Below are 24,836 nucleotides of genomic sequence, written 5' to 3'. Positions count from 1 at the left end.
ACTGTATATATATATATATATATATATATATATATACAACATGGCTCTAGTAAAAGTGAAAGTACCACATTGACATTTCTACTTAAGTTAAAGGTAAAAGTATAGATGATAAAAAAGAGCCTTGAATAAGGTGCCTAAAGTGCCTACTGTACATTTTGTTCTGCAGATAGCGCTCATGCACGTCATGATTACAAGTAACAAAAGTAAGTATTGGTGATAATATAAAATATTATCATATAATATATTTAATAATATAACATAATGAAAATAAAACACTCAATGAAATTGAATCTTATTGTTATTGATCATTCAGAGCAGTTCTAAATCAGCAGATTTATGGGTCAAGCCACAGCTGTTTTGTAAAGATATACAAATGATATGTGCACAATTCTGATAATAATAATAATTAAACATGTTCAAATAAAAGTAACACGACTTTGCTAGAAATGTAGTCGTGTAAAAGGTATAAATATTGAAATGTAATGGAGTACAAGATATAGATATTAAAATGTAGTGGAGTAAAAGGTATAGATGTCGAAATGTAGTGGAAAAAAATGTATAGACAATGAAATGAAGTGGAGTAAAACGTATAGATATTGAAATGCAGTGGAGTAAAAGGTATAGATATTGAAATGCAGTGGAGTAAAACGTATAGATATTGAAATGCAGTGGAGTAAAAGGTATAGATATTGAAATGCAGTGGAGTAAAACGTATAGATATTGAAATGCAGTGGAGTAAAAGGTATAGATATTGAAATGCAGTGGAGTAAAACATATCAGTACTGAAATGCAGTGGAGTAAAAGGTATAGATATTGAAATGCAGTGGAGTAAAACGTATCAGTACTGAAATGCAGTGGAGTAAAAGGTATAGATATTGAAATGCAGTGGAGTAAAAGGTATGTATATTGAAATGCAGTGGAGTAAAAGGTATAGATATTGAAATGCAGTGGAGTAAAGGGTATAGATATTGAAATGCAGTGGAGTAAAGGGTATAGATATTGAAATGCAGTGGAGTAAAAGGTATAGATATTGAAATGCAGTGGAGTAAAGGGTATAGATATTGAAATGCAGTGGAGTAAAGGGTATAGATATTGAAATGCAGTGGAGTAAAGGGTATAGATATTGAAATGCAGTGGAGTAAAGGGTATAGATATTGAAATGCAGTGGAGTAAAGGGTATAGATATTGAAATGCAGTGGAGTAAAGGGTATAGATATTGAAAAGCAGTGGAGTAAAGGGTATAGATATTGAAATGCAGTGGAGTAAAGGGTATAGATATTGAAAAGCAGTGGAGTAAAGGGTATAGATATTGAAATGCAGTGGAGTAAAGGGTATAGATATTGAAATGCAGTGGAGTAAAGGGTATAGATACAGGCAGCAGCTGGAGTCCACATCCAGTAAAGCTCGTTTGACGAGACGGCTCAGCTGTCAATGCTGCATTCCATCGAGTTTGGAACCTGGACAAATCCGAACGCCTCTTGGTAGAAGCGCAAATGATCGGCCAGACACACAAAATAAAAATTAATTAACAAAAAATAAATTTTAAAAAGAACAACAAATATACAATATATATACAAGCGGCGATAGCTGGGGTTATATATATATATATATATGAAAAAATAAGTCCAGTGCTGCGGGCGTCTATTTTTCCGGAACGGAGAAAATTTAACACATTTATCTCGGAATTGCCGATTTCCGAGTTTCGCCGGAACGCAGCACAAGTTGACGACCACGAGCGGAGAGGGGCAGTGAGTATTGTCAGCGCTGAGTGGTGTTAGCTTACTAGTTTCATACCCGGCCAAAGTAAACGATAATGCGGACGATCACACTGCGAAGAAGTCTGTCAGTGATTAAGCCCAACAGCGGAAGGGAGTGAAGGTCCGCTGTGTTGTCTGTGCAGTCACTGCTCACAAAATAGTGCTAGCCGAAACCCTGGCTAGCATTAGGCTAATTTAACAAGTGCTACTTAAACATGGCAGACAGTTGTCAGATTGTCAGCGTCAGGTTAACTTCTTAAATGTTATTGTCAACAGTCTTACCGACAAGGTCTTAATGCCATCGTATGTGATCCAGCCTCGTTGGCAAAGCTGATTTTTGTTTTGTTCCATGTTCGGTAACATTAACTTTGACAGTGGTAGTAAGACGACATATAGGCATGGCGGTTATTTTCTGTTTATACTAAGGCAAGTATAGAAACAAAGTGGTAAAACCAACGAAAGGACACAAACGAGAACATAATAGATCAATTTAAAACACAACTAGATCCTCAAATATGGCAGGACTCAAACCCAACTGGGAGATTCACCCATAATGCAGAAAATATTCTCAGTGTTGACAAAGTTATATTTTCCAATTTCACATTGTTAAATTATTGCAAATGTGTGCCAGATGTTGGGTGAACAACATGCCTAAACTGCTTTCACAATTAACTAATAACCCATTTATCACATTTTTTTCTTAATCTATTTTTCTCTTTTTATTACGGCGCTCGTTCACTCGGTTGCTCACACTGTCTTTCGTGTCTCTTCACAACTTGGCACACGATCTTCCAAAACAGAACCTTTATTTTTACCTTGCAAGACACTCACTCGCTTTACCTGTTTGCTTAGCTGGTTCAGATCCAACATTGCAAGCATGAGCAAGCTTTGAAAGCAACTGAACAGAGTGAACACGTGTCTTCTACACCTCAACACATCCATGTGCATCATCTTCTTCAAGTTCGACCCGCGGCCTGCATCCAAAAATGCCTACAGGTAAGACGGCCAATGGCTAATTCATGTCCTCAATGTGATTTTATACAGTTGGTACTCAGAAATGCACTGAAACAGGATTGGCTTTAGAGTTGTTGTAGCACAGAGTCGCACAGAAGCGTGACATTTCTAAACAAAAAAAGTTGATGTCAAAGTATTATTGAAAACATGATGTGACTGCAGCTCTTTCCATTCTGTTACTGCCGACCCCCCCCCACGCCTCCATGAAGGTCAGAGCTCAGCAGTGGATGTCTTGTTGAAGGACACCTCAGCGGGGTGCATTTTTCTTTCAAACACGTAGGGTGCTTGAAACTGTCTCCTCTGCTGTAACCTCACTAACAAAATCTGTTTTCTACCAGTCTAAAATGCTGAGGCTGCGCAGGTGATGCAAAATGTCATGTTTTTTTTGTAGTTTCCTTATTGTGATGTATTGGCATAAGAAATATATACTTTTATTCATTTTAGGCAACATCCCTGCACGCCCTACATTATCTGCCCTGGGCCTCGGTTAAAACTGACGATTTTCCTTTAGTTGCTAGCACAGACTAGTGGACTAGGAGCGGTCAGTGTGATTTTTTGCTGCGCTGTCAAGAGGATCGTATTATAATCCCCCTGAACCACCGGAGCCGGCTCCCCACCTGGCCTCGGTCCATCTCTGCCCTTCGCTCTGGGTGTCTGGCCCAAAGAGATCACAGCGGAGGTGTCTGTGAGAGCGGACTCAAGCCTCAGGAGCGGTGAAACGTCCTGTGTCCTAATAGGGTTACAAAGGCGCTAAATATAGACCGCTCCCTTGTGTTCTCTACTTCGTGATTGAATCAGAAAAAAAGGTCTGAATTGAATGACCTGATAAAGGGTTTTTGAAACATATAGGTCCCTACTTGTAAAGTCAGTATTAAATTGTCATCTCTCTTTCCCTAGTTATGGAATGCCATGAGAATTGGCTTCCTTAGCCTTTGCTGTACAGAGCAAGATTATCCCCGATTGCATCTCTTTTCGGTCTATGTGTTTGCTCCGACTGTGATAAACGCTCTCGTTCCTCTGTTAAAGATGAATTGAAGGATGCTGTCACCAAGCTCACAGGGAAGATGCAGCTATTGTGGCAGTCAAAAAATGTCACTGGCCTCTTTACTTTTATTTTTCTTCCACCTTCCTGAGTCATTCGCGCTGAATAGATGCCACAGTGGAGTGTTTAATTCCATATTTCCTTGACCTTTTGCACAGAAAGGCACTTTGCGGGCGAAGAGAAGGGCACATGTAAAAATGCCTCAAATTGAGCATTAAGGGTTTTGTGTTTGTCTGTGTTGAAGCGGAGGGGGAGAAAAAGGCGAGTGAAAAATTATCCTGACCAATGTAAATTCTAACACTGGGCCAGGAGAGCATTTGTGTGTTACTCTGGCTACATCCTCAGAATAAATAAAATGTCCTAGACTACTTGCACTCCCCTAGCAACCTCTCGGGTAATGAGATTAAAATCCCCAAAATGGTATCAGTCACTTTATTGCTTTGTTCAACAGTGTTGGGCAAACAGCAATTTGATTTTGTGAAGCAGATCAACTGCTCCATTACTACCTCACATACTGACACGTTGTAACGGTACAGTAGGACAGTATTTATCCCCAATGCAAATAGATTAATTAATCTACAAAGTAAATTATTAACCATCTTGTGTTGGTCCAGTAATGTGTATTTTGGACTGAGAACCTGAGTATTTTGGAATGGGTTTTAACTGAAATTAATTGAAGATGCTGTTTGATCTTGGTGAGTAAGTGTGTAAATAAGTCTAACACCACCAAAGCGGCTCAGCATGCAGCAGTGTGGTTGTTGTCAGTGTTTTTGCCCTTAGGAAGTTGACGCAGGGTGTTTCCCTGAAAGAGACAACAAAGTTTTGCCTCCCTAAATAAGGTGTTAAATAACCACATTGATACACTGATTCTTCTACATTATTTGTGTCTGCTTTTCCATATGCAGCTTCCTTCCCATGGCCTCACAACTATCCCAAATCCCGATTTGGGACAGGAAAATTTCTTAATTCTTGCCGTCTTGCAGAGGGGGAGCTAGGGAAGCGCCAAGCACAGCTGCTCCTGCGCCGGAAGTAAATTAAACCTTGAAAGTTGTTGCAAACAATTCATACAGGTGTTCCAACTTTTTTTTTTTTACCTCCAAACCCCCTGTCTGTAAAAAAGCAGTGTTGGAACAAACTGTTATGACACCCTCTGAAGCATTATTTGCAAAATATTGCAATGCATATTGCTATCATAATTGCGAGAAAAAGACAATTACCAAAGGAAGACACAGAACATTATAACCCTTAAAAGTATAGGTCTTTCCTTTAAATAAATTGCAAAGAAAGCCAAGGTGTTGGTGGTTAGTTTACTACACCATCAAAAGGCACTTGAAACCTGGAGGGAACTCTGACAGGGAGGGTTTTGGAAGACCAAAGCCACAACAGAATCAGAAGACAAGTTTCTGAGAGCCAACAGCTTGCATGATAGGCGGCTCAAGGGACAACAGCTTCAAGCAGAGCTTAAGAATGGTCTGAGTGAGCAAGTTTCAACTGTGAAGAGGAGTCTTGGAGCTGTAGGTTTTACAAGTCGAGTGGCGGTAAGAAAACCATTGCTAAGATGACAAAATAAGAAAATGAGGCTTGCCTGGGCCATGAAGCACTGCCGATGGACTACTGAAGACCAGAAGAAGGTCTTATGGACAAATTAATCAAAATATGAAATTTCCAGTTCATCACATATGGTTTTTGCATGCCGTCGAGTTAGTGAAAGGATGGTTTCTCTGTGTGACACCAACTGTCAAACATGGACAAGGAAGCGTAATGGTCTGGGGCTCTTTTGCTAGAGCCAGAATCGGCAACTTGCACAGACTAACTGGCACCCTGAATTAGAAGGGCTAGCACAGCATTTTATAGCGCCAAGCAATGCCCTCTGGTCTACGCCTACTTGGTCAGGGGTTCATCCTACAGCAAGATAACGAGCCGGTCTGGTCCCATCCCACAGAAGAGCTACCGTAGCACAAATTGCTGAAAAAGTAAATGCTTCTATGATGGAATGGTGTGAGAACACACAGTGCATCACAGCTTGCTGTGTATGGAGCTGCGTAGCAGACCAGTCAGAGTGGCCATGCTGACCCCTGTTCACCGCTGAAAGTGCCTACAATGGGCACACGAGTGTCAGAACTGGACCATGGAGCAATCGAAGAAGGTTGGCTGGTCTGATAGATTACGGTGTGTGTGTGTGTGTGTGTGTGTGTGTGTGTGTGTGTGTGTGTGTGTGTGTGTGTGTGTGTGTGTGTGTGTGTGTGTGTGTGTGTGTGTGAAAAGATAGATTGATTCAACTAATTGTCATTGCACAGAGTACAAGTACTGAGCCAACTAAATGCATTTCTCTGCATTTTACCCATCCTAGTAACTGACATACCTATGAGTAGTGGGCTGCAATATAGTGGATATATATATATCAGATTGTGAACGATTTTTTCCCTCCCTTCTCTCTCCATTTCCCATTTTGTAAGCTTGGCTGTTGAGAGCTGTATTCAGACTCTGGCTCTTTTGCCGTCTCCTGACTTTGATCCTCTTCCCTTTGGTCATCATCAAAGGCTGCTCCTCTGCTGCCAAACTCTACCTCTCCCATCCGCTAGATCCTGCTTAGTCTATTAACACACAAATGCTCTCCGCTTGGAGGCTCCTGGCAGAACATGATGCCTCTGTGCGAGCGGGTGGGGGACAGGGCCACAGCGGCCAGTCCACAGCTCTGCTTCCAGGGACAGTGGAGACGCTGGCATTCGCAATCAATCAATCAATCGAAGGCCTGCCGCCAGCTCATCACCATAATTATAAACTCCCAACCAGGGGGAATAAATGCCTGCAGCAGTGGGGATGAATGGGCAGAGCACTCATTTCTCAGATTATGTACCCAAAAAGGTTTTTTGGTTTTTACCGATGATGGATCGACTAACGTTTACGATTTAGGTCAGTGATCCTCAAAGTGAAGTTCATGGCAATTAATCAGTGCACTTGGCCTGTGGAAAAAAAAAAAAAAAAAAGTTTTTATGCAATAAAACCTATATAATTATCTCCTCTTAGACAAATCCTGCCATGTGCACCTCCTCGCCACCGTACACACGCCTGTCTCTGTAGTGCATTTCTCTTGATTTGTGTTTGATTTTCTGTGTAGCTACAATGTTAATTGAATTGAATACATTGTTTTAATATTCTGTGTTTTGAAATGGTGCGATACAAATAATTCTAATACATTTGAATGAACATTGAATGTTTCCATTAGTGTTAGAAATATCGTATTGAATATCAAATAATATCAAATATTATTTTGGGAGGGTGGTTTATTTTCTCTCATATGCGTGAGGGGGTTTATTTGAGGGCGTTTATTTTCCCCCTCAAATCAGGGGTCCTTGGTTAAATTTTTTTACCAATGCTGTCTTCATGCGTGGCATATTAAACAGAGTATTTGTATGTCATTGCATCTGGGACAGAGTGGTTCTGCAAGTGGCGTCAAGTTCTCATAGTTGAAAAAAGTTTGAGAACCCCTGGTTTAGGTAATGTGAAGTTCTCATTCATAGTGACTGTGAGGGGAACGGTAGAACATGCCAAAATTCTGAGGCCACTTGCATGACAACTTTTGGTAAAATGCATAAAGGATACAGCCACAATGCCAACATTGGTTGGGGATATTTGTTATGGCTACAGCAATTGTCTCCAGAATAATTATGATTAATGTGGAGATAAGTGGTTGACTTCAGAGATGCGATGGGACGGGATGTGCGCGTCCTCTCCACCACGATGGATGGACTCCTCAGTTATTGATTTTGCCGTTGAGGCGCTTGTCGAAACCTTTCCAGACACCTCACCGGAAAGTTGTTGAGAATGAATCAATGGTTACGGCAAAACAACAGCTGGCCCACACACCGTCTCTTTGTTTCTCTCTCCAGGCTAATCTTGGCTGCAAACAGAGATGAGTTCTACAACAGGCCTTCCAAAGCTGCAGACTTTTGGGCGTCGAACAGCGAGATCCTCAGCGGTGAGTGTGCGCCTTTCATTTCTAACAAGCTGGCAGCAGGAAGGGCTGTCTGGCCACGGAAAGATGGCCAACAGAGGGGTGCCGTCTGTTTCCTTTGCACTGTGTGGTCGGTTCACGAGAACACATCTATCCAGATCAACACACCAATGGTCTGGTCTCTGGGACCTTTGAGTCCCCTTCACTCAGTACAGTTCTGTAAAGGGGGATTGTACCCTGGCTACAAAATTAAAGTGGGTGTTTTATGCTTTGTTCTTCTTTTTTCATGTGTTTTTTTTTTTTTTTTTTTTTTTTTTTTTTTTAAGCTTGAATAAGCTCCTACCAACCCCTTATTTGGATCAAAAAATTGTGTTGGAACATATGCAGGACAGTAGGACTAGGCAATATATCGATGTGATCTCAATATTGTGATATGTGATAAAATGCAGGTGTCATGACATTTCACTGCAAATACTGTATGTGTCCCAACACAACAAAAGCTGCCATCTCGCACATTTCTAAAATCGCCAGGAGGAGCCAAATAAGTTGAAAAAAACCTTTCTCGAAGGAAAATTAAATTTTTCCAGATTTGTGTTCCTTTGTGTTTTGTTTTTTTTAATCTCAACGTATTTTCAAAATTGAGTTTGATTTATAAATAGTAGAAAATTGTTAAACCGTGGAGTTAAAAATTCCCGTTAGATTACATGGGGAAACGCAGTTCACTTACCGAGACGCTGAACAGCACTGAACAACGCCAATCGATGGTTTCCTTTAAAGCAACCGTCCAGGTGAAGATCATTCATCCATGTTCCATGTGATATGAAGTCACAATGTGAAACCGTTTTGATAGAATTCAACCTTTAAATCGTGCTACTCTTACACACATGGAGCCACTGTTGTGAAACGGTGAAGAAGAACCCTTCGCGTCACGCACCTACGTCACTTCCGTAAACAGACGGTTAAAGCGCATCATGGGGGTGTTTTGGTCTCACTTGTCTGTGAAAACTTTCTTCTCCATATCGTTATGGATTATGTGAAGCGGGTGGCGGAAGCTCTGAATCATATTTCGGACCTTAATGTGACCAGTGCGATAGATCCAAGTCAGTGTTAGCAGCGCGTACTGGACTTCATTTTCCACGATGACGAGGTTGGTGACAGATTTTCAGATTTCAGATTTTCTGAGACTCATAAGTCATAGCTTTAAAAATATTTGCTTGATTTGCACAAGTGAAACCTTGTTTGGAAGCTCGGATTCTCCACTTTCAAATGATGCAAAAAACAAACTCGAAAGCCGCCAAATGACTCTAAAGTATGGGGGTCACATACCATGACCATATGTATATGTATGTGACAAATAATCTCTTGAACTTGAATATGCTGTCTGAGACTTTTTGTTTAGTAGAAATAGTTCAACGTTGTCTTTTCCGGGTTATAAAGGCTGTACAAAGTTATTATAGGGTCTATAAAGTTATCGCATTTATTTAACTCTTTAGGCTGTTCCAGCTGTTCTAATCAATGCCTTTATCTTCTTGCCCAAAATATCCACATTAGTAATGATTGCTTCTCAAAGATTTCTTGTGTATAATATCTTATGAAAGTACAAATATTCATTGCCCAAAATCATCAAATAGGTATGGGTCAACAATATTGCGATATTTGATTTGGTTAATATCCCCCAGCCCTATAGGACAGAACAGTTATTTGTTCTTCAGAAATTGGTGTGTAATGTCATGAAGGGCCATCAGTCAGTCACTAAACCAGCTGAATGTATTGATCAGCACACCTTTTTCTGTAAAGGGAGGATTCTCTCACCGAGTTAAACTTCTGTAGTAATAGTTAGTGGTAGAATAAAAACGTGTGTTTCTAGCCTTCTGTGGGATTCTGCCCACTGGTAGGGAGGGAGACAGATTCTTTCTTGCTGTGGGTTGCGGACATGGCGAGAGTTTTTATTATAAAAGTGAAGAAAAAGGCTCACTGGCCAACAGGATAAATGATGAAGAATAATGCGTTTGGGCGCAGGAGGAATTAAGCTGAGATCTGGCTCCTGGTCAGCTGACGAGGCGGTGCCCCGGTCCTCTCTGCAAGACAGACAAACATTAAGAAAGCTCCCTGCCCCGGATCGGACCAACCAGCGCCGTGAGGCCATGGGAAAGGAAGCCATGCTGCCGTCTGCAGCCGCTGCTGAACCACGCCCCACACATTCCATATCACATGATGGCCTCATTGCTGTTCTGAAGGATGTGCTTACGTTGTAAACTACCGATCAAATGTTGCACTATTAAGAACATTTAATCCTAAGTCAGTGTATGAGGTGGAAAATAAATTAGTGGCGGTACTCTGCTCGGGAAGAAAAAAGATAGGCATAAACAGAAAAAAGAACAAAAAGAAAACATACGGCATGGCATGCCATGCCACGAGAGCATGAGAAGTGCCAGTATTCAGAAATAGGTCTCGGTCAGAAATAAGTACCACTTCAAGCCCTGTGTATATCCCTTGCTGCTGTAGTACTCGGAACAACTAGAACATTCAAAAATACCTTAGGTTTGCATTTTTCTTTTGCTGTATTTGACCCAGGCTGTATTCGGGGATGTGTGCGCCTTTTTAATATTCAACTACATATCTGTCCCCGTCACTTCTGAATCCAATTCTCCTCCACTCCCTCTACAGGGTGTCACCCAGCATGCAGTAAACTATCTGTAATTGACTGATGTTCCAGTCCAATACACAATACTGCCCTGTCTGAGAAATCAATCATCCCCTTTTCTGCTGAGGGAGGAAACACAAGAGAGATAGCCCTGTGGTCCATCACTCTTTCTCCCCTCTGTAATGGAGGGTCAGGACTCTAGAAGTGGGTCCTTAATTGATGGCCGCCTTTATGCGGTGTGACACAAATAAATGGCCGTGCCTTATCCGAGAGACTGGAGGGCGGCAAGCAGCGGCCTAAAGGAGGCATAGCATGATGAGAAGGAAGTGTATAGGATACTGCTAGCTCTCTGAGGAATACCCCCGCCCCCCCTCACACACACACACACACACACACTCTTTAGATCGCTGTCTGGCTAATTGTTCCCGTCGTTATCGATCAACCAGGAACTGGTGGAGACTCTTGCTGCCACCGAATTTAACACGTTTTATGGAGTGTCTATATAATGGTGATTGTCTGTCTATACACCAATCGCCCACGACATTAAAACCACCACTAATAACCACCAATATTGTGTAGCTCTCCCTCGTGCTGCCAAAACAGCTCTGACCCGTCGAGGCATGGACTCCACAAGACCTCTGAAGGTGTCCTGTTGTATCTAGCACCAAGACGTTAGCAGCAGATCCTTTGAGTCCTGTAAGATGTGAGGTGGGGCCCCCATGGATCAGGCTTGTTGTTCCAGCACATCCAACAGATGCTCGATCGAACCCTAACCCCGGGCATCCACATGATGTAGAAGGAAACGTGATTCATCAGACCAGGCCACCTTCTTCCATTGCTCCATGGTTCAGTTCTGAGGTTCACGTGCCCATTGTAGGCGCTTTCGGTGGTGGACAGGGGTCAGCATTTCCACTTGGACCGGTCTGTGGGCCCAATACACGGTAAGCTGTGATGCACTGTGTTTTCTGACACCTTTCTATCATAGCCAACATTAGCTCATTTCTGAAAATAATAAATAATAATAAAGTTTGTGGTGTTGTCTGTCTTCGTCGGGACAACCCGTTTACATATTTTACACAATTAATATTTACCGTCTGCTTTAGGATGGAACTTAAATATAAAAAAACCCACCAAACTATGGATGTATGTCAGGGGTGTCAAACTCATTTTCACCCTGGGCCACATCAGCATTATGGTTGCCCTCAAAGGGCCAGTTGTAACTGTATGACTGTATAAATGTAACGACTCCTTAACATATTGTTAAATAACTGTCTCTGCATTTGATTATTATTTATTCAAATGTAAAAATATTATACATGCATTTACATGAATGTAAAAATATATGGAAGCACATTGCTCTGTGTTATGATAACATAAGTCCCTTTAATTTATCAGGTTAAGAAACCCACATTACTCCATCAATCAAAGATCAAACCTTTCAAGTGAATAACAAAGACAAATATCATCAAACACAAGTTATTACATCAACTTTGTTGAAAACTTTATGTCCCAGTTGAGAGGGGCAGAACTATGGTACAACAAATAATTGTGAGCTGCTATGAACATGTGTGACAGCATTTTACAACAAGAAATGGCTGCGGACAGCTTTGCAGAGGGCATACATCCAACTAATGATAGATGGTTTTGATGACAGTAAACATTTGGCTGCATGAACACACACACACACACACCTGTAAACGCACTGAAAACGCTGCTACACATACAATGTAGTATAAGTAATTAACTCAAAAAAAACAATAAGGGTTGTCTCAGTTCACAACTATATTGGTCAAGTTCTGGGTGAAGTTGATGAGGTGATGCACACATTGCAGGTGCGCCATCGGTAGTTAGCCGCACCAGCTTTTCCCAGGGTCATTTAGTTTTACTTACGGACCTCTCCACCGCATCAAAAATGTCCCTCCCCGTCGTCGTCCCATGCATGGCAGCTACATCCAAGAGCTCCTCACTGACAGTGAAGTCTGCCTTCACGCCTCTTATAAAAATGGATAGATGCGCTGTATCCGTGTTGTCTGTGCTTTCATCAACAGCTCATGAAAAAGCCAGCTTGTCTCTTCGGCCAGCTGTGTTGTCAGATTGCCTGCTAGTTCCTTAACTCTGCGATGGTGTTTCTTGACAAACTGACATTTTGAAAAGTGTATCTGGTCAGGGCACACCTGCTCACATACCTTTAGCATGCATCGCTTCAAAAATGCACCCTCTAAAAAACACTTGGAAGCTCGGGCGATTTCTTCAGCCATAAAGCTAGCTTTCACTGCTGCATATTTTTTGGCTGTAGCTTTTGTAAACATATTCTGCTGCGATTGCAGTCTGCATTTTAATTCTTGGACAATTTGATGTTTTTCTTGGAGGCTAAATTTAGCGTACTTGGCTCCGTGTTTGGTGTCAAAATGCCAATACAATGTAAATTGTATTCCTTCATCACTGACACTGCCTCGTAACATAGAAGACATACCGTTTTTTCTCCTTGAAGCACAAACATGTATTCGCTCTCCCATCTTTCATTAAACTGCCTTCCCTCTGCATCAATATTTCTCTTGTTGGACATTTTGGGATTATTTGTAGGTCTTTTTCAACTTCATCACTTGTTAGAAAACCGCTTTAGTTAAACGCCGATATGGAAACACGGCAATCTAGCGGCAGAATTCTGTCATTTCGCGAGTCTAGACTTTTATTTTAAGACGATCATATGCCTTTTAAGCTCTCATGGGCCACATAAAATGAATCTGTTGCAACTCACCGAGCGCGGAAATGAACAGATATACGGACATTATGACCGGATGGATTTAAATATGTTGGACTTCAAAATATTTTCGGACGTCGTGTCGTGTCCTACTGCCCCCAGATAGGTAGAACTAGGAATGGTCTCCATCAGTCACAGGTGGAATTCACATTGGTACATACAGTATTGAGGAGCTAGTTCAACTTTTTCAGTCTGTGCCTTATATAGATAGAGCCTGTGTATACACCCTCATGAGCTTCTCTCCACTGTTCTTGTTATCGTCAACCAGAGGACATCTTTCAGGCTGCTTTCGGAGTGGACAGATGCTTTAAATGAGAATTGGTCACATATATTGGTCATTAGAGACTGTACCATAAGTAGTGGGATCAAAGGTGAATAACTACCTCTTGATTATCCATCTGGGGAATAGTTTAACTTAATTTAATTACAAACGTGGAGGAATTTGAAGAAGCGACTTTGCAGTAAATCAAGTTTCATGCATTGTATTTGTTCAAAGGAAGGAGATCTTTGATCTATGCTGACTATATCTTTCAAAGTCCCGATGCTATTAAGCTACAGAACAATCTTATTTCAAGTTCAGTCTGATCCATTTTGTTTTCACAACAGTGTAATCACACCAGAGAGTATGTTTTAATCTATTTATATTGTTTTACAAACCTTGTAGTTCTCTTATTCCCTTGGAGTCTGCCTGTGGGTTAACATCAAAGCACTGGAGACAAAGTTGCTGTTTAAGTACGCTTTATCTAACTAAGCATTCCAAGGTCTAACACATCATTTACTGGGCCTCTTTCTGAATGTGTGCTGCCGAGGCTTGCTCATTACCATCCTCTGACATAATATATATGCCCCAAATTTTCATGTTTTGTGGGAAATCTGACCGGTGACGAGTATTTGGAACATTTGAAATCATTGTATAGTCCTGAAGGTCTGAAACAAAACAGTGACAATAGCCTTAAATTAGTTGATGATTTTTCTGTACAAAGAGTACAACAGCTACTTTTTTTCAGGATGCGTCTTGAACCCATTTTTTCATGGATGTACGTAAGATCTGGTATAAATAGCCAACCTTTTACCCTGTGGTTTTCAGGACTGGACCTAGAATGTGGCAAAGAAGGCGGCTCATGGCTGGGGATCACCAAGAGGGGCAAGCTCGCTGCCATCACCAACTACCTGGAAAACAAGATCAACCCTGAAGCACATGGACGAGGTGGGGCAATTTGTCAGTGATTAAACTAGGGGAAACTAAAATATGTCAATATTCTCTTTCTTTAAAAACGTGGCATAAAAGCATGCTTGCACTCTCACCAAGTCTTTGGTGTCTTGTCATGATGAAATAATTAGAACTTTTAATACTGTGTTCATTTTTTTCCCACCACTCATGCATTCTCAAGTGTTTTAGTCCGACCAAATGGTGTGCATGTTTACAAATAAATGGATTACTGAAAGGAAATTTGTTTTAAGTGGCTTCTCGAAGGCTCCCTCTGACCTGTTCTCCAGGCTGTGGGTCTGCCTTTGTTGGTGTGTCTCCTTTGCTGCCTCCCAGTGACATCTCTCCAGGCTTCTCCCTGTTGTCAAACTCAATTCCCTGAGGAGAAAACACACTTTAACCGCAGTTTATTAAATGTGTACTACCCTAAAAGGCCAGATCTTGACCATTTCAAACTCACATGTCCGTTTATTGACGTTTGAAATAACCGTCTTCTGACTGACAAGAACTTCCATGTGTACTCTCATCGAAGGTTTCAATTTTCTGTTTCCATTCCATTTTTCCTCAATCTGTCTACATTGAGGCGTGTGATTTATTTTTTTTTTTTATTCCCCCCCCCCCCCAGCAAATGCTCTTGGTTGGCACTTTACAAAATTGTTTTATGCCCCGCAGGGTTCCTGGTGTCCAACTACTTGTCAGACAGGGACCTGGACAGCTACTCCTACCTGAAGAAGGTGTCAGCAGAAGGCCACTTGTATAACGGCTTCAACCTCTTAACGGCAGAGTTCAAGTGAGTGAACAGTGGAGTGAAATCACTGGGCTGTATGTATTTGAGCTGAGAACAGGATGGGTGGACACAGTGGATGTTTTTCCACTCATGTTCTTATGAATCTCTCCCAAGCTGTCTGCAAGATACTTTCTGCATTGTGAAGGTTGAAATTCCCCTTATAGTTGGACCCAAAAAGACCGGGGATGTCCCACTGTGGGTAAATATGTACAGAAAGCAGCAATGACTTCCAAGGTCAGCAGCCCAGAGACAAAAGTGAGAGTCTCCTGTGTGGTCTCCAGAAGAAAGGAGCTTTATCCCTTCTTAGCTGGTGTTCTGCTCCTCTCTAAACCAGGGGATGAAACCGCTCCGGCAGCATTTTGAACTCTGGAGTGCTTAATGGAAAGGACCTAATCGAAGGCAAAAGCTCCCCTCAAAGAAAACCCGTAAGCTGTGAGAAAGAGACTGCATTAGAATTCTGAGTGGATACCTGTTAAAATATCTGGGGTTTTAGACAAAGAATAGAAAAGCTATACAGTGTTTCATGTCAAGTTTTTTTGTATTTTTTTTTTTTTTTTCTTCTCCCCTCTCAACACACTGGCTTTGCGCGTCTCCAGCCGCCTGACATGATTTAATTTTGTGACCTGGTGAGGAGCGAGACGGGGCGAAAGAGGAATCAAAGTGGGAGCGTACAAACAGAGGCGCCTTGTCATCCGGGAGGCCCCTGTAGACATTTTATTGGCATGGCAACAAGTCTCTGGGTTTGTCATTGAGAGGTTGGAGTTTCAGCTGCAACCTCTATCCTCCCTCTCTGTCTTCCTGCGGGGTGGGCGGCAGGGATGTGATTCAGTGTTTTCCCAGTGAGCCTGAGTGTCGTGATCCGTGTATCCTGGTAACCTGGCCTCTCCCAGGAACTGCCCCCTGTCCCCCACCTCCTTATCCCTTTCACACACACACGCATGCACACACAATCCTTTTTTCTTTTTTTTTTTTTTCTTTTGTTGGTTCAATATTGTTCGCCAGCATTCATGGAGAACGTCACGTCTGCATGGCTGCTTTCATAGAGCAGTCAGGTAGCTCGGCAGTCAGTTTCTCCGCTAGGTTAAAGGGGTGAAGATATGCAAATACGCTTGTTAAAAGACGAGCCTTTCGTGGCGGCCCTCCGTTCGTGCTGACCCCACAGCTGCGTTGCTTTAATGAAGGTGTAAGCTGTCGCTGCAGATTCAGGCAGGGTTTACACGCGTTCACGCGTTTACACCTACTGGAAACTACTACAGTTTGGTTTAGACGAGGGGCGGAGCCTGAGTAGAGCGCGCAGGAGGCAAGACATGACGCTGCGGTTTTACAGCATACCCAAGATGGCGGACGAGGCTACCGACTTATCAGTAATTGTGACTTTTTGCGTTGATACTCCATCTATTTGGACGTATCCACAATATAAACGAAAGAGTGAAAGGAATATAAAGCAAAGCGGATAGGAGTAAGGAGCAGCTACACTCAAACTGATTCAGACATTTGCGTTCACACATACAGCTCCTCCGGGTAATGTCTGGATAATTTCAGGGTTGCAGTGCATGTGTGAAAGCAGCTTAGGTGTTTGCATCATTTGGAATCCCACCAGATGCCTGGCGAGATGGCGTTTCCAATGGCAGCTGCCCCCCCAGCCGCTGATGAGCTGTGTCAGAATAAAAGGCACCCCATAAAATGCGTCGTTAATGGCCTATTTGTTTTCCGAGGTAATGTCGTCGCCAAAACCCCCAGGAGGAAATAAGGCGTTATATTTTGTTTCCAAATCATTAAGTGTGTCTTGTGAATGGGAAGTAGCTCTTAAAAAGGAGAGCGGTTTCTGAGACATGATTTATGAGCTTGAGATACTAAGGGGTGGGATCTATCAGGCGATTTCTGCTATTAAATAAAATGTGTGCGGTCCTCTTCATTAGGATGCAGATAAGGGAGAGGATGAACACTTATGTTTGTCATTTTCAAATCTATTGCTTGGATTGGTTATCTATGACCATGTCGGACTGACTCTCGTATCCATCTGGTAGAGCCAGTGGAAATCATACTTTTCCGAGAGAATGCACAGAAGGAACATATGCCAAGCGTGCTGTATGCACAGACTTTTATCTCTTAGGATCACAGATCAGTGCTGTGAAGGCAACATATCTACGAATTTCTTTACTTGTGACTTTAAACTGTTCCCCACTCTTAAATGAATGTCGGTGTTCAGAGAGATAATCTTGAAAAAAAACCATAATCCGTGCCCGAGTGTGAAGCTTTCAGTTAAGCAGTGTGTATATTTTCTGAAAAGCAAGTTCATAGCTCGTTTTGATCTTATGGCCTGAAACCATTTGTTGTAGTTTTTGGCAGCTGCCTGGTGGAAAAAAAAAATGGTGATGTATGTGTAAGTATGCACATTCCACAACCGGCCTCTGAGGCTGATTAATGTTTATTTTGTTTTATTTATTTAGACAAAGGAACAGGCGTGGATGTTTGTTTTGATTGCCAATGCTTGCTGGTATTGATAACCCATAAGGGAAAATGGGTGTTTGACACCCCCGCAGGTAAATAGTCGTACTTCAGAGTCTAATAAGAGATTCCAGATGTCAGAGTGAAATATAGCTCTGTTAATTTTGGCTTTGCGGTTGTTAGCACGGTGTCACATTTTTAGATATGAGCACTGTGACCCATCACATTTCCCCGACATTCCTGTCTGCAGCGAAAGACATCAAGATTGAATGCAGATTAATTTTGCTATTCTTAGACTAGGCTCCAAAGATCCCATCCGCCATATTTTATTATTAGTATTATCTCAGTTGTGGCTTGGACTTATAGTTCACCTTCTAATGCAGCGGCATTCCCAGAATGAGGACTTTTTATGGCATACAGTACTTTTTGTTATTTACACAGGTGGACTTGACAAAACATACAAACACGACACACCACCCAAGTGGCATGTTCAGGGACTTCCAGCACAGAGAGACAGAAGACGGGGTTGTAGACACCAGTTTATTTTAGAGTGGGCTAGTTGGAATAACCCAGGAGCAGATGGACATGTGCCATGGCAAGGGCTCCTCTCCTGACTGTGTGTGTGGGGATGGGGGTTTTACCTGTTCCTTGTAAGACCAACCAACGAGCAACAGGTATGCAGCCACACTGATCCTGGGTCCCCAATTATCTAGATCCAGGTCAGGTGTGGCTGCTCAAACCACACCATCCACACACCACAGTTAAAAAGAAAAGATGCTTTTTAATCTAGTCCAGATTCAGAGTTGGGAGATGTGAGTTAATGTTGCCTTCACCCATGAAGCTCCCCCTCACACTCGTCTACATTCCAAGCCCTGCTGATGTTGAAAGCTCTTCCAACCCCCTCCATGTTAACCACATCCAAGCTGGCGGTGGGGAAACCGCACTGCAGCTTCAGCACAGAATCCTGTTATAGTGCCGGCATGCTGCTCACCACCAGACACAAATCTGAGCAGCCAGCCGCCACTCATCTCTCCCTCATTTTGCCTCAGCTCCGTGGCCCCTGCTTCCCACTGTTACCTCATCCCAACCCAAATTAATCCACAGCGTACACAATGGGTTATTCTGGCCGGCTTCAAGCATAAAGAATTGGAGCCATCGCTCTCCAAGACCGGCCCTCAGCTTCCTGCGTATTAAATCGAAATTATTTCTAATTTGATGGACGTTGTCGACTCGTGCTATCAACCAACGCACCAGGTGGCCCTTGGGTAGCGGGTCGAGTGTAAGCTGTAACACCTGAATCTATATTGTATCTCATGCTTTGCTTTTGCTGCTCGCAGAATGGGACAATGGCATACTGGAATACTTCTCCGTATCCTTATTTGCACATTCAGCTATATGGTTCACAAGGGGAGGATGTTGTCTGGCAGAATCATTTGGGTCAACAGTGGCAGGTGCAGCTTTGTGTTTGAGTTCTCAGTTCTCTCAACAGTTTCCTTTCATTTAAGCTATGAGTCTGGGGTTTTTCATGTGTTACTGGAAAGAATGTCATCTCAACTTGTATTTTTTTTTTTTTTACGTTGGCTTCTTGGAAGCACAGTGACCTGCCTTGTAAAATTCTCTGCCTGAGAAAGTTAGATAAGCTAAGCTCTCTGGCAAGCAGACACAAGTTGTCGTTCACAAAAGCAACTTTCTCTACACTGCTCAATGGCTCACCAGTCATTAACGGGCTGTATGAATATTATCGGTTGCGGGTGGGTGGGTGAATGTTATTTTCCTTTCTTTTTGTTTTTTTTCTTTAAAGCTATGTCCGCCCCCTATATGATTAATTTCCACTTAATCTGTCACTGATATTTTTATAAAAATAACCCTACCCCTTCATTATATTAGCTCGGAATAGTAATATGACCACAGCAATGACCTTGAGTTTGAGAGAGTCTTTCCCTGCACTTCATATCAGCACCCTCGTGTTAGAGTCGCATAATGTGATGTGATGTCTACACATTTACATTTAAAAGTAGGACAAGCTCCTCGATCAACAATCATTTTCACCAATCATAAAAGGTTAACTGCTATGACTCTGGGTTCGCTTATTATCATGTTTTGAGTTAGATATGTTTCCAGTAATTATTTGGTCTCCAATTCCCAAGGGAAAGGGTTGAAAGTGAATGTAATGTCACCAGAGACGCACATTAGTAATGCTTCCACTCTCTATCCATTTTCTATTGTTGATAATAATATCAGATGGAAAAACATCCTTAAATCATTGTTGTGGGTCAATCTTGTGTCAAAGTAAAAGTTAGATTTGTAGGAAAACTTGGAAAAAGACTGCCCTCCACTTTACAGAAAAGGCAAAAATAATATTAGAAAGCCCTCCCCTAATAATATTTTATGGGTCTTGTTGGTCTTGTGTGTTAAGAATTCTAAGCAGATGTGCCCTTAATTGAATGTATCGCTGAATGTATCGCTAGTGTCATGGAAGAGGACTAAACAGCAACTGGACGCCATTCAGCATCACGTCTACCCAATTGATAACGTCTGTCTCTCAAATGTCAGACATTTGACATATTATCTGACCTTTTTACCTGCAAATAAAACATTTAAAATATGCCAAACTCATACCAGGCTGGACAACCCATGTTCAGAAATGAAACCCCCCCCAGTTTTTTGAGTTGGCAATCTGGATCTGCTAATCAGCATCTTAGAATGACAACTAATGATGGAAATTAGCTGGCTCTGTGCGTGAGTGAAGCACATGGCAGGACTTTTTTGTTCGTTATTCAGTGTCCCGTGCTGAAGCAGTGATATATGCCCTCGATGTGAGAAGTCTATATGCAGAACAATTTAATTTCCTTTAACAAGGGATGGAACCAAACTACCACAGGGGCCTGCAACCGTATTAAGGATTTTAACACTGAAATTGGCCAAGTTGAAAAATAATAATTACAATGCCCCCTGCAAATGGGAAAAAAAAGAATCATTATTTGTTTCTTCTTTGTTCGATGGTACAAAGGAAACAGAATCAAACATTTCCAGGAATATTCAGTGTCATAAACACAGTGTGCTTCTTTCTTGGAACAAATTTTTCCTCCAGAAGATGAAAGAGCATTCACCGAGCATGGGAAAACAGGCTCCTTGAACTTGTTCTTTAATGGACTGGGGCAAAGTAGCAAAGATGGCACTTTGAGTGGCCCTGATAAGTAGACATAAAGAAAATTAAATTTATAGTAAATGGCCACTCTAATTTCCAATCTCACTGTGTCCCATCCAGAGCCAAAGAAGACATTGTGTGTTACTATGGAAACAGAGGCAGCCCCCAGCCTATGTATCTAAATCCAGGTCTGTATTTGAAATGTTGCTCTAGTAACCGTTGAAAATATAATTATACCTCCTCGTCCAGCCCTGGGGCCTGTTACCTTTATGTTGATAATGTGTTTGTAGGTTTATAGAATAATATCGGGTCACTTACTATGGAGCAACTGTACAAGATTGCATGCTGGGTAAATGTTTGTGACTGCCTAGTCTTTATTGGTGGATATGCTGCTCATGCACGTTTTGTCAATGCTCTAGCAGGAATCTACGGCTTGAGCAACTCGCTGCTGGAGAGTCCTTGGAGAAAACTGCAGCACGGCAAGCGTCTGTTCACCAGTGTAGTCGACAGGCAGCCGCAGCTTTCCTGCGATGGCCTGGTGCAGGAGCTGCTCCATGTGCTCAATAACCAGGAGCTGTGAGTCTCGAGACGCTTCAGGCTCAGGCTTGGTTTGTTTCCCTCCCCGATAAGGAAAATGTAGTACCTAGCTCCGTGGTTCTCAACTGGTCGAGGCTCAGGATCCACATTTGGCCTTAGTCATTTAGTCACAAAGCTTGAGTGTACCAAGTGATGATCTGATAATCTTAATTTTGGCTAACAAGTGTACTATGAAGGTGTGACTTGTGGGATGTTCATGAGATGAGCTCATGACAGCCACACTCCACAGTTGGAAAGTGTATTTCAAAATATAAGCGTATAAATTTGGTACGCTTCTATATATAGTATATTGGTTGTTTATCAGATTTTTCAAGAAGTAGCTGCCTACTCCTGTGATTCAGGTAAAATGGACCCATGACCCAGTTCTGGATCGGGACCCACCAGCTGAGAACCACTGACCTAGATTAAGTTGACCACATTCCTCACACCATTACACCCCCGTTATTTATAAAACATTTTAGCTTTAGTCCAAACAAAAGTGTTGTGTGTTATCAAACATAGCAAATGTTATGTTTGATATGTTGTAAGTAAAAATAAAATATATATATTGGTATTTACCATTTATGTTATGGGAAATAATAACATCATAAGCTATCCACAGTGAAATTACTTACCACCAATTACCAATTACTACCATTATCAGAATATTGCAGTTTACGGTTCTAAGTTATTGGGGGGAAATGGCGACCATTAAAATAGACATTGGCGGAAACCTACAAAAACCGAAGTGCTGCAGCTGGTTTTAGTTTGACGACGCACGATCCTTAAATCAATAAAAAAACGTATTCTTTATGAGACACTTCGGTGCGAATAACCCTCAGCCCCCCCCCCCCCCCCCCAAGTTCACACTCTCGCATTGTTAAAGAAAGCTAAAAATTCCACCCAAACCGCAGCACGGAGAATGTAAAATTCACAAAGCGACTGCACAAGACGTACAAGCCAGGAAGAGTGGAGCACCAGTCGCCCTTAAGAGGGTTTAGTACCCCAAATTCATTATCCCTAATCGCTGAGCTTTTAGGCGGTGAACTCTTCTACACCCCTCCCAAGTACTTCTCCCTGTCTCTCTACGAGTCCAACGAGGCTCAAGCAGTGTATTTCTGGACCTCATCATCTAACTATAAAGTAAGGAATCTCTGTTCTGTCTGTCCAATCTCTGTCTGTATGTCCTTCGATTCTTTCGACAACCATTCATCCGATCAATTTCACACTTGCCGGGTGTATTGCTGGGGACCGAAGGACGTGAAGTGTTGAATTTGATGCAATTTGGACATGCGACGTGTAATATTAATAAACTGTGAACAAATAAGCGAACAGCAAGCCGCTCAGCTCTGTGCGGCAGCGGGATGGGGTTTGCTGTTTCCAGCCTCCCACCTGCTGTTGCCCCCAATACGAATTCATATTTTCTCTCTGTCTTTCCAAGAAAATAATCTAAAATATTGCTAGTAGTTTACCTTGGATGGTCTGTGAGGCTTTATGGCCTAATGAATATCAACAATACAATATTCTGTTAACTGGTTTTAATAAGAGGGAAAGCAGTGGGCAGGGAAGTCCCTATTTCTCACATGAACCTGAAAGACTCTGGTATTGCGCCTCTGTAGGTATTGCTGTTCAGTTTTACAATTTCACAAGATTTTTTATTTATTTATTTTAAACAATGAATAATTGAAAAAAAACAAAGCCTAGAAGCACTTCCCCTCGATGTTCTTCCACACTGAATGTAAACTGGGTGGATGCAGCATGAACATTTGTGGGGAAATTCTCATCTTCACTAGTTTATAATGGAGCAACTGCAGGGGATAACTCATCAGTAGCTTTAGCGTTTTTTGTCTGATCTAAAATCAAGAAAAATAGTATTTTATATATATATATATACACAGGTACTCCTCACTTAACGACCTACCTGTTAAACAACCGTTGGGACTTATAACCAGCTCTCTGACCAGTCTGTATTGTACTCTGCGTACAACACCGGCGTACGCACTGCATGCGCGGCGTCTCAGCGCCAAGCTTCTCATCGCGCATCACCCTTTATACACTATATAAAACTGTATACACTATATTTACTTTATACACTATATATACTATATACACTGTAAATATACTATCTACTGTACATCCTATCTCATCACTGTTCTCAGTCTCGTTCCTGTAGTTTGTCAGTATTCACTACACTAGCGTTCGCTATCACCATCACCACACCCCCTTATCGGTGAAATAACACGGGTCTTCGCTCATCGACCAATCCGCTTAACGACTTGGTCCTAGGAACGGACCTCGGTCGTTAAGTGAGCAGTACCTGTACACAAATTAAATATCAATTTTTATGAGTCGGGCAATTAAAGCATAGCCAAACAATTTCAATAAGATGCGCCTGTTTTCACAGCAACAACCCTGACCCCGCCCAGGAAAGCCAGGGAGACGGCTACACCAAGTCCATGCTCCAGGCCCTGTCGGCCGTGTGTGTTCGCTCTCCTCATTACGGCACAAGGTAAGTGCGTGGGGACACACAGCCACACACCAATACCTATTATATCTTGATGGAACTTAATGTTCCAGATGTAAAGCCACACCAAGCTGTTATGGAATGAGGTAATTTGTTGTTGCTCCTGTAACTTCACTTCCCTTCCTTTGTCCCCACCTCTCTCCAGGACCAATACCATCATTCTGATAGACACTGCGGGAAATGTGACCTTCACCGAGCGCACCATGCTCAACTGTGACACCAGCCAGTGGAGCACCAGTTCCTTCCAGTTCAAGCTCTAGGAGTGACCGCCACCAGATGCAACCCTTCGCCTTTTCGGCATTACTTACTCTCAGCGCTCCCCAAATGACAGACTCAGTCATCCTACTTTCACCGTAGCGACGTGAAACCATGAGGACTCATCGGTCGCCTAAGCTGTGATATAGAGGTGAAAGTATCACTTTCCAGGGAAAGGGAGATTAATTGCACTTTTCTCATTGCAAAAAGAAAAAAAAATGCTCATCCTAAGTCTATTTAATTTGCGTTTTTTGATTTAATTTTTACTGAGTTATTTGAATCAATTTGATCAATTTCTGTGATCACCTTGTTGATTTATGGGGGGGGTGTTGGTGTAGATCATGATTAAAAGCATTGCCAAAGAATGACCATTATGCAGTTGGAGAAAGTGGTCAAACATGCGGGTTTGTGGTTTTCACTGTTCACCTTTTCATCCATTGCCGATCACGTACATGTACGTCCTGCTTTAAAAATGTAATCAATCAACACATTGGGTTTAAATTTTGTGATTACCTCATGACAAGTCTTGATTTTCTTGGCCTCGTACAGTATATCTGCTACCATTTCAAGCTATGTACAGCTGTACTCCCTGTTCCACTCTCTCAATTAAAATAATTTTTTACCTGAAACTCACTTTCATTGATTGAGAAAAGCACACAATTTTATATGGAAAAAAATAACAATTAATGTTATGGTTGTGTTTACAGTAACCAGATGA

General features: G+C 42.0%; 1 protein-coding gene across 3 annotated transcripts; it reads left to right on the top strand.

Moving 5' to 3' along the window:
* Nucleotides 1-1,726: 1,726 nt before the first annotated feature.
* Nucleotides 1,727-24,739, top strand: tango2 (transport and golgi organization 2 homolog). Of its 3 annotated transcripts, none has more exons than XM_080004651.1 (9): nt 1,727-1,748; nt 2,610-2,753; nt 7,704-7,792; nt 14,261-14,380; nt 15,053-15,170; nt 20,884-20,951; nt 21,186-21,339; nt 23,744-23,848; nt 24,009-24,739. In XM_080004651.1, the coding sequence occupies exons 2-9, from the start codon at nt 2,698-2,700 to the stop codon at nt 24,121-24,123; spliced, it is 825 nt and encodes a 274-aa protein (XP_079860777.1). In that variant the 5' UTR covers nt 1,727-1,748; nt 2,610-2,697; the 3' UTR covers nt 24,124-24,739. The 3 variants fall into 3 exon arrangements, with proteins under 3 accessions (XP_079860777.1, XP_079860775.1, XP_079860776.1); XM_080004649.1 differs by having other exon boundaries at nt 21,183-21,339; XM_080004650.1 differs by lacking the exon at nt 1,727-1,748 and adding an exon at nt 1,761-1,878 and having other exon boundaries at nt 21,183-21,339.
* The last annotated feature ends 97 nt before the right edge of the window (nt 24,740-24,836 follow it).

Source organism: Zeus faber (genome assembly GCF_960531495.2).
Source record: "Zeus faber genome assembly, chromosome: 7".
Lineage (NCBI taxonomy): Eukaryota > Metazoa > Chordata > Actinopteri > Zeiformes > Zeidae > Zeus > Zeus faber.
The sequence above is the reverse complement of the archived record's forward strand: the minus strand, read 5'-3'. Positions and strand labels throughout refer to the sequence as shown.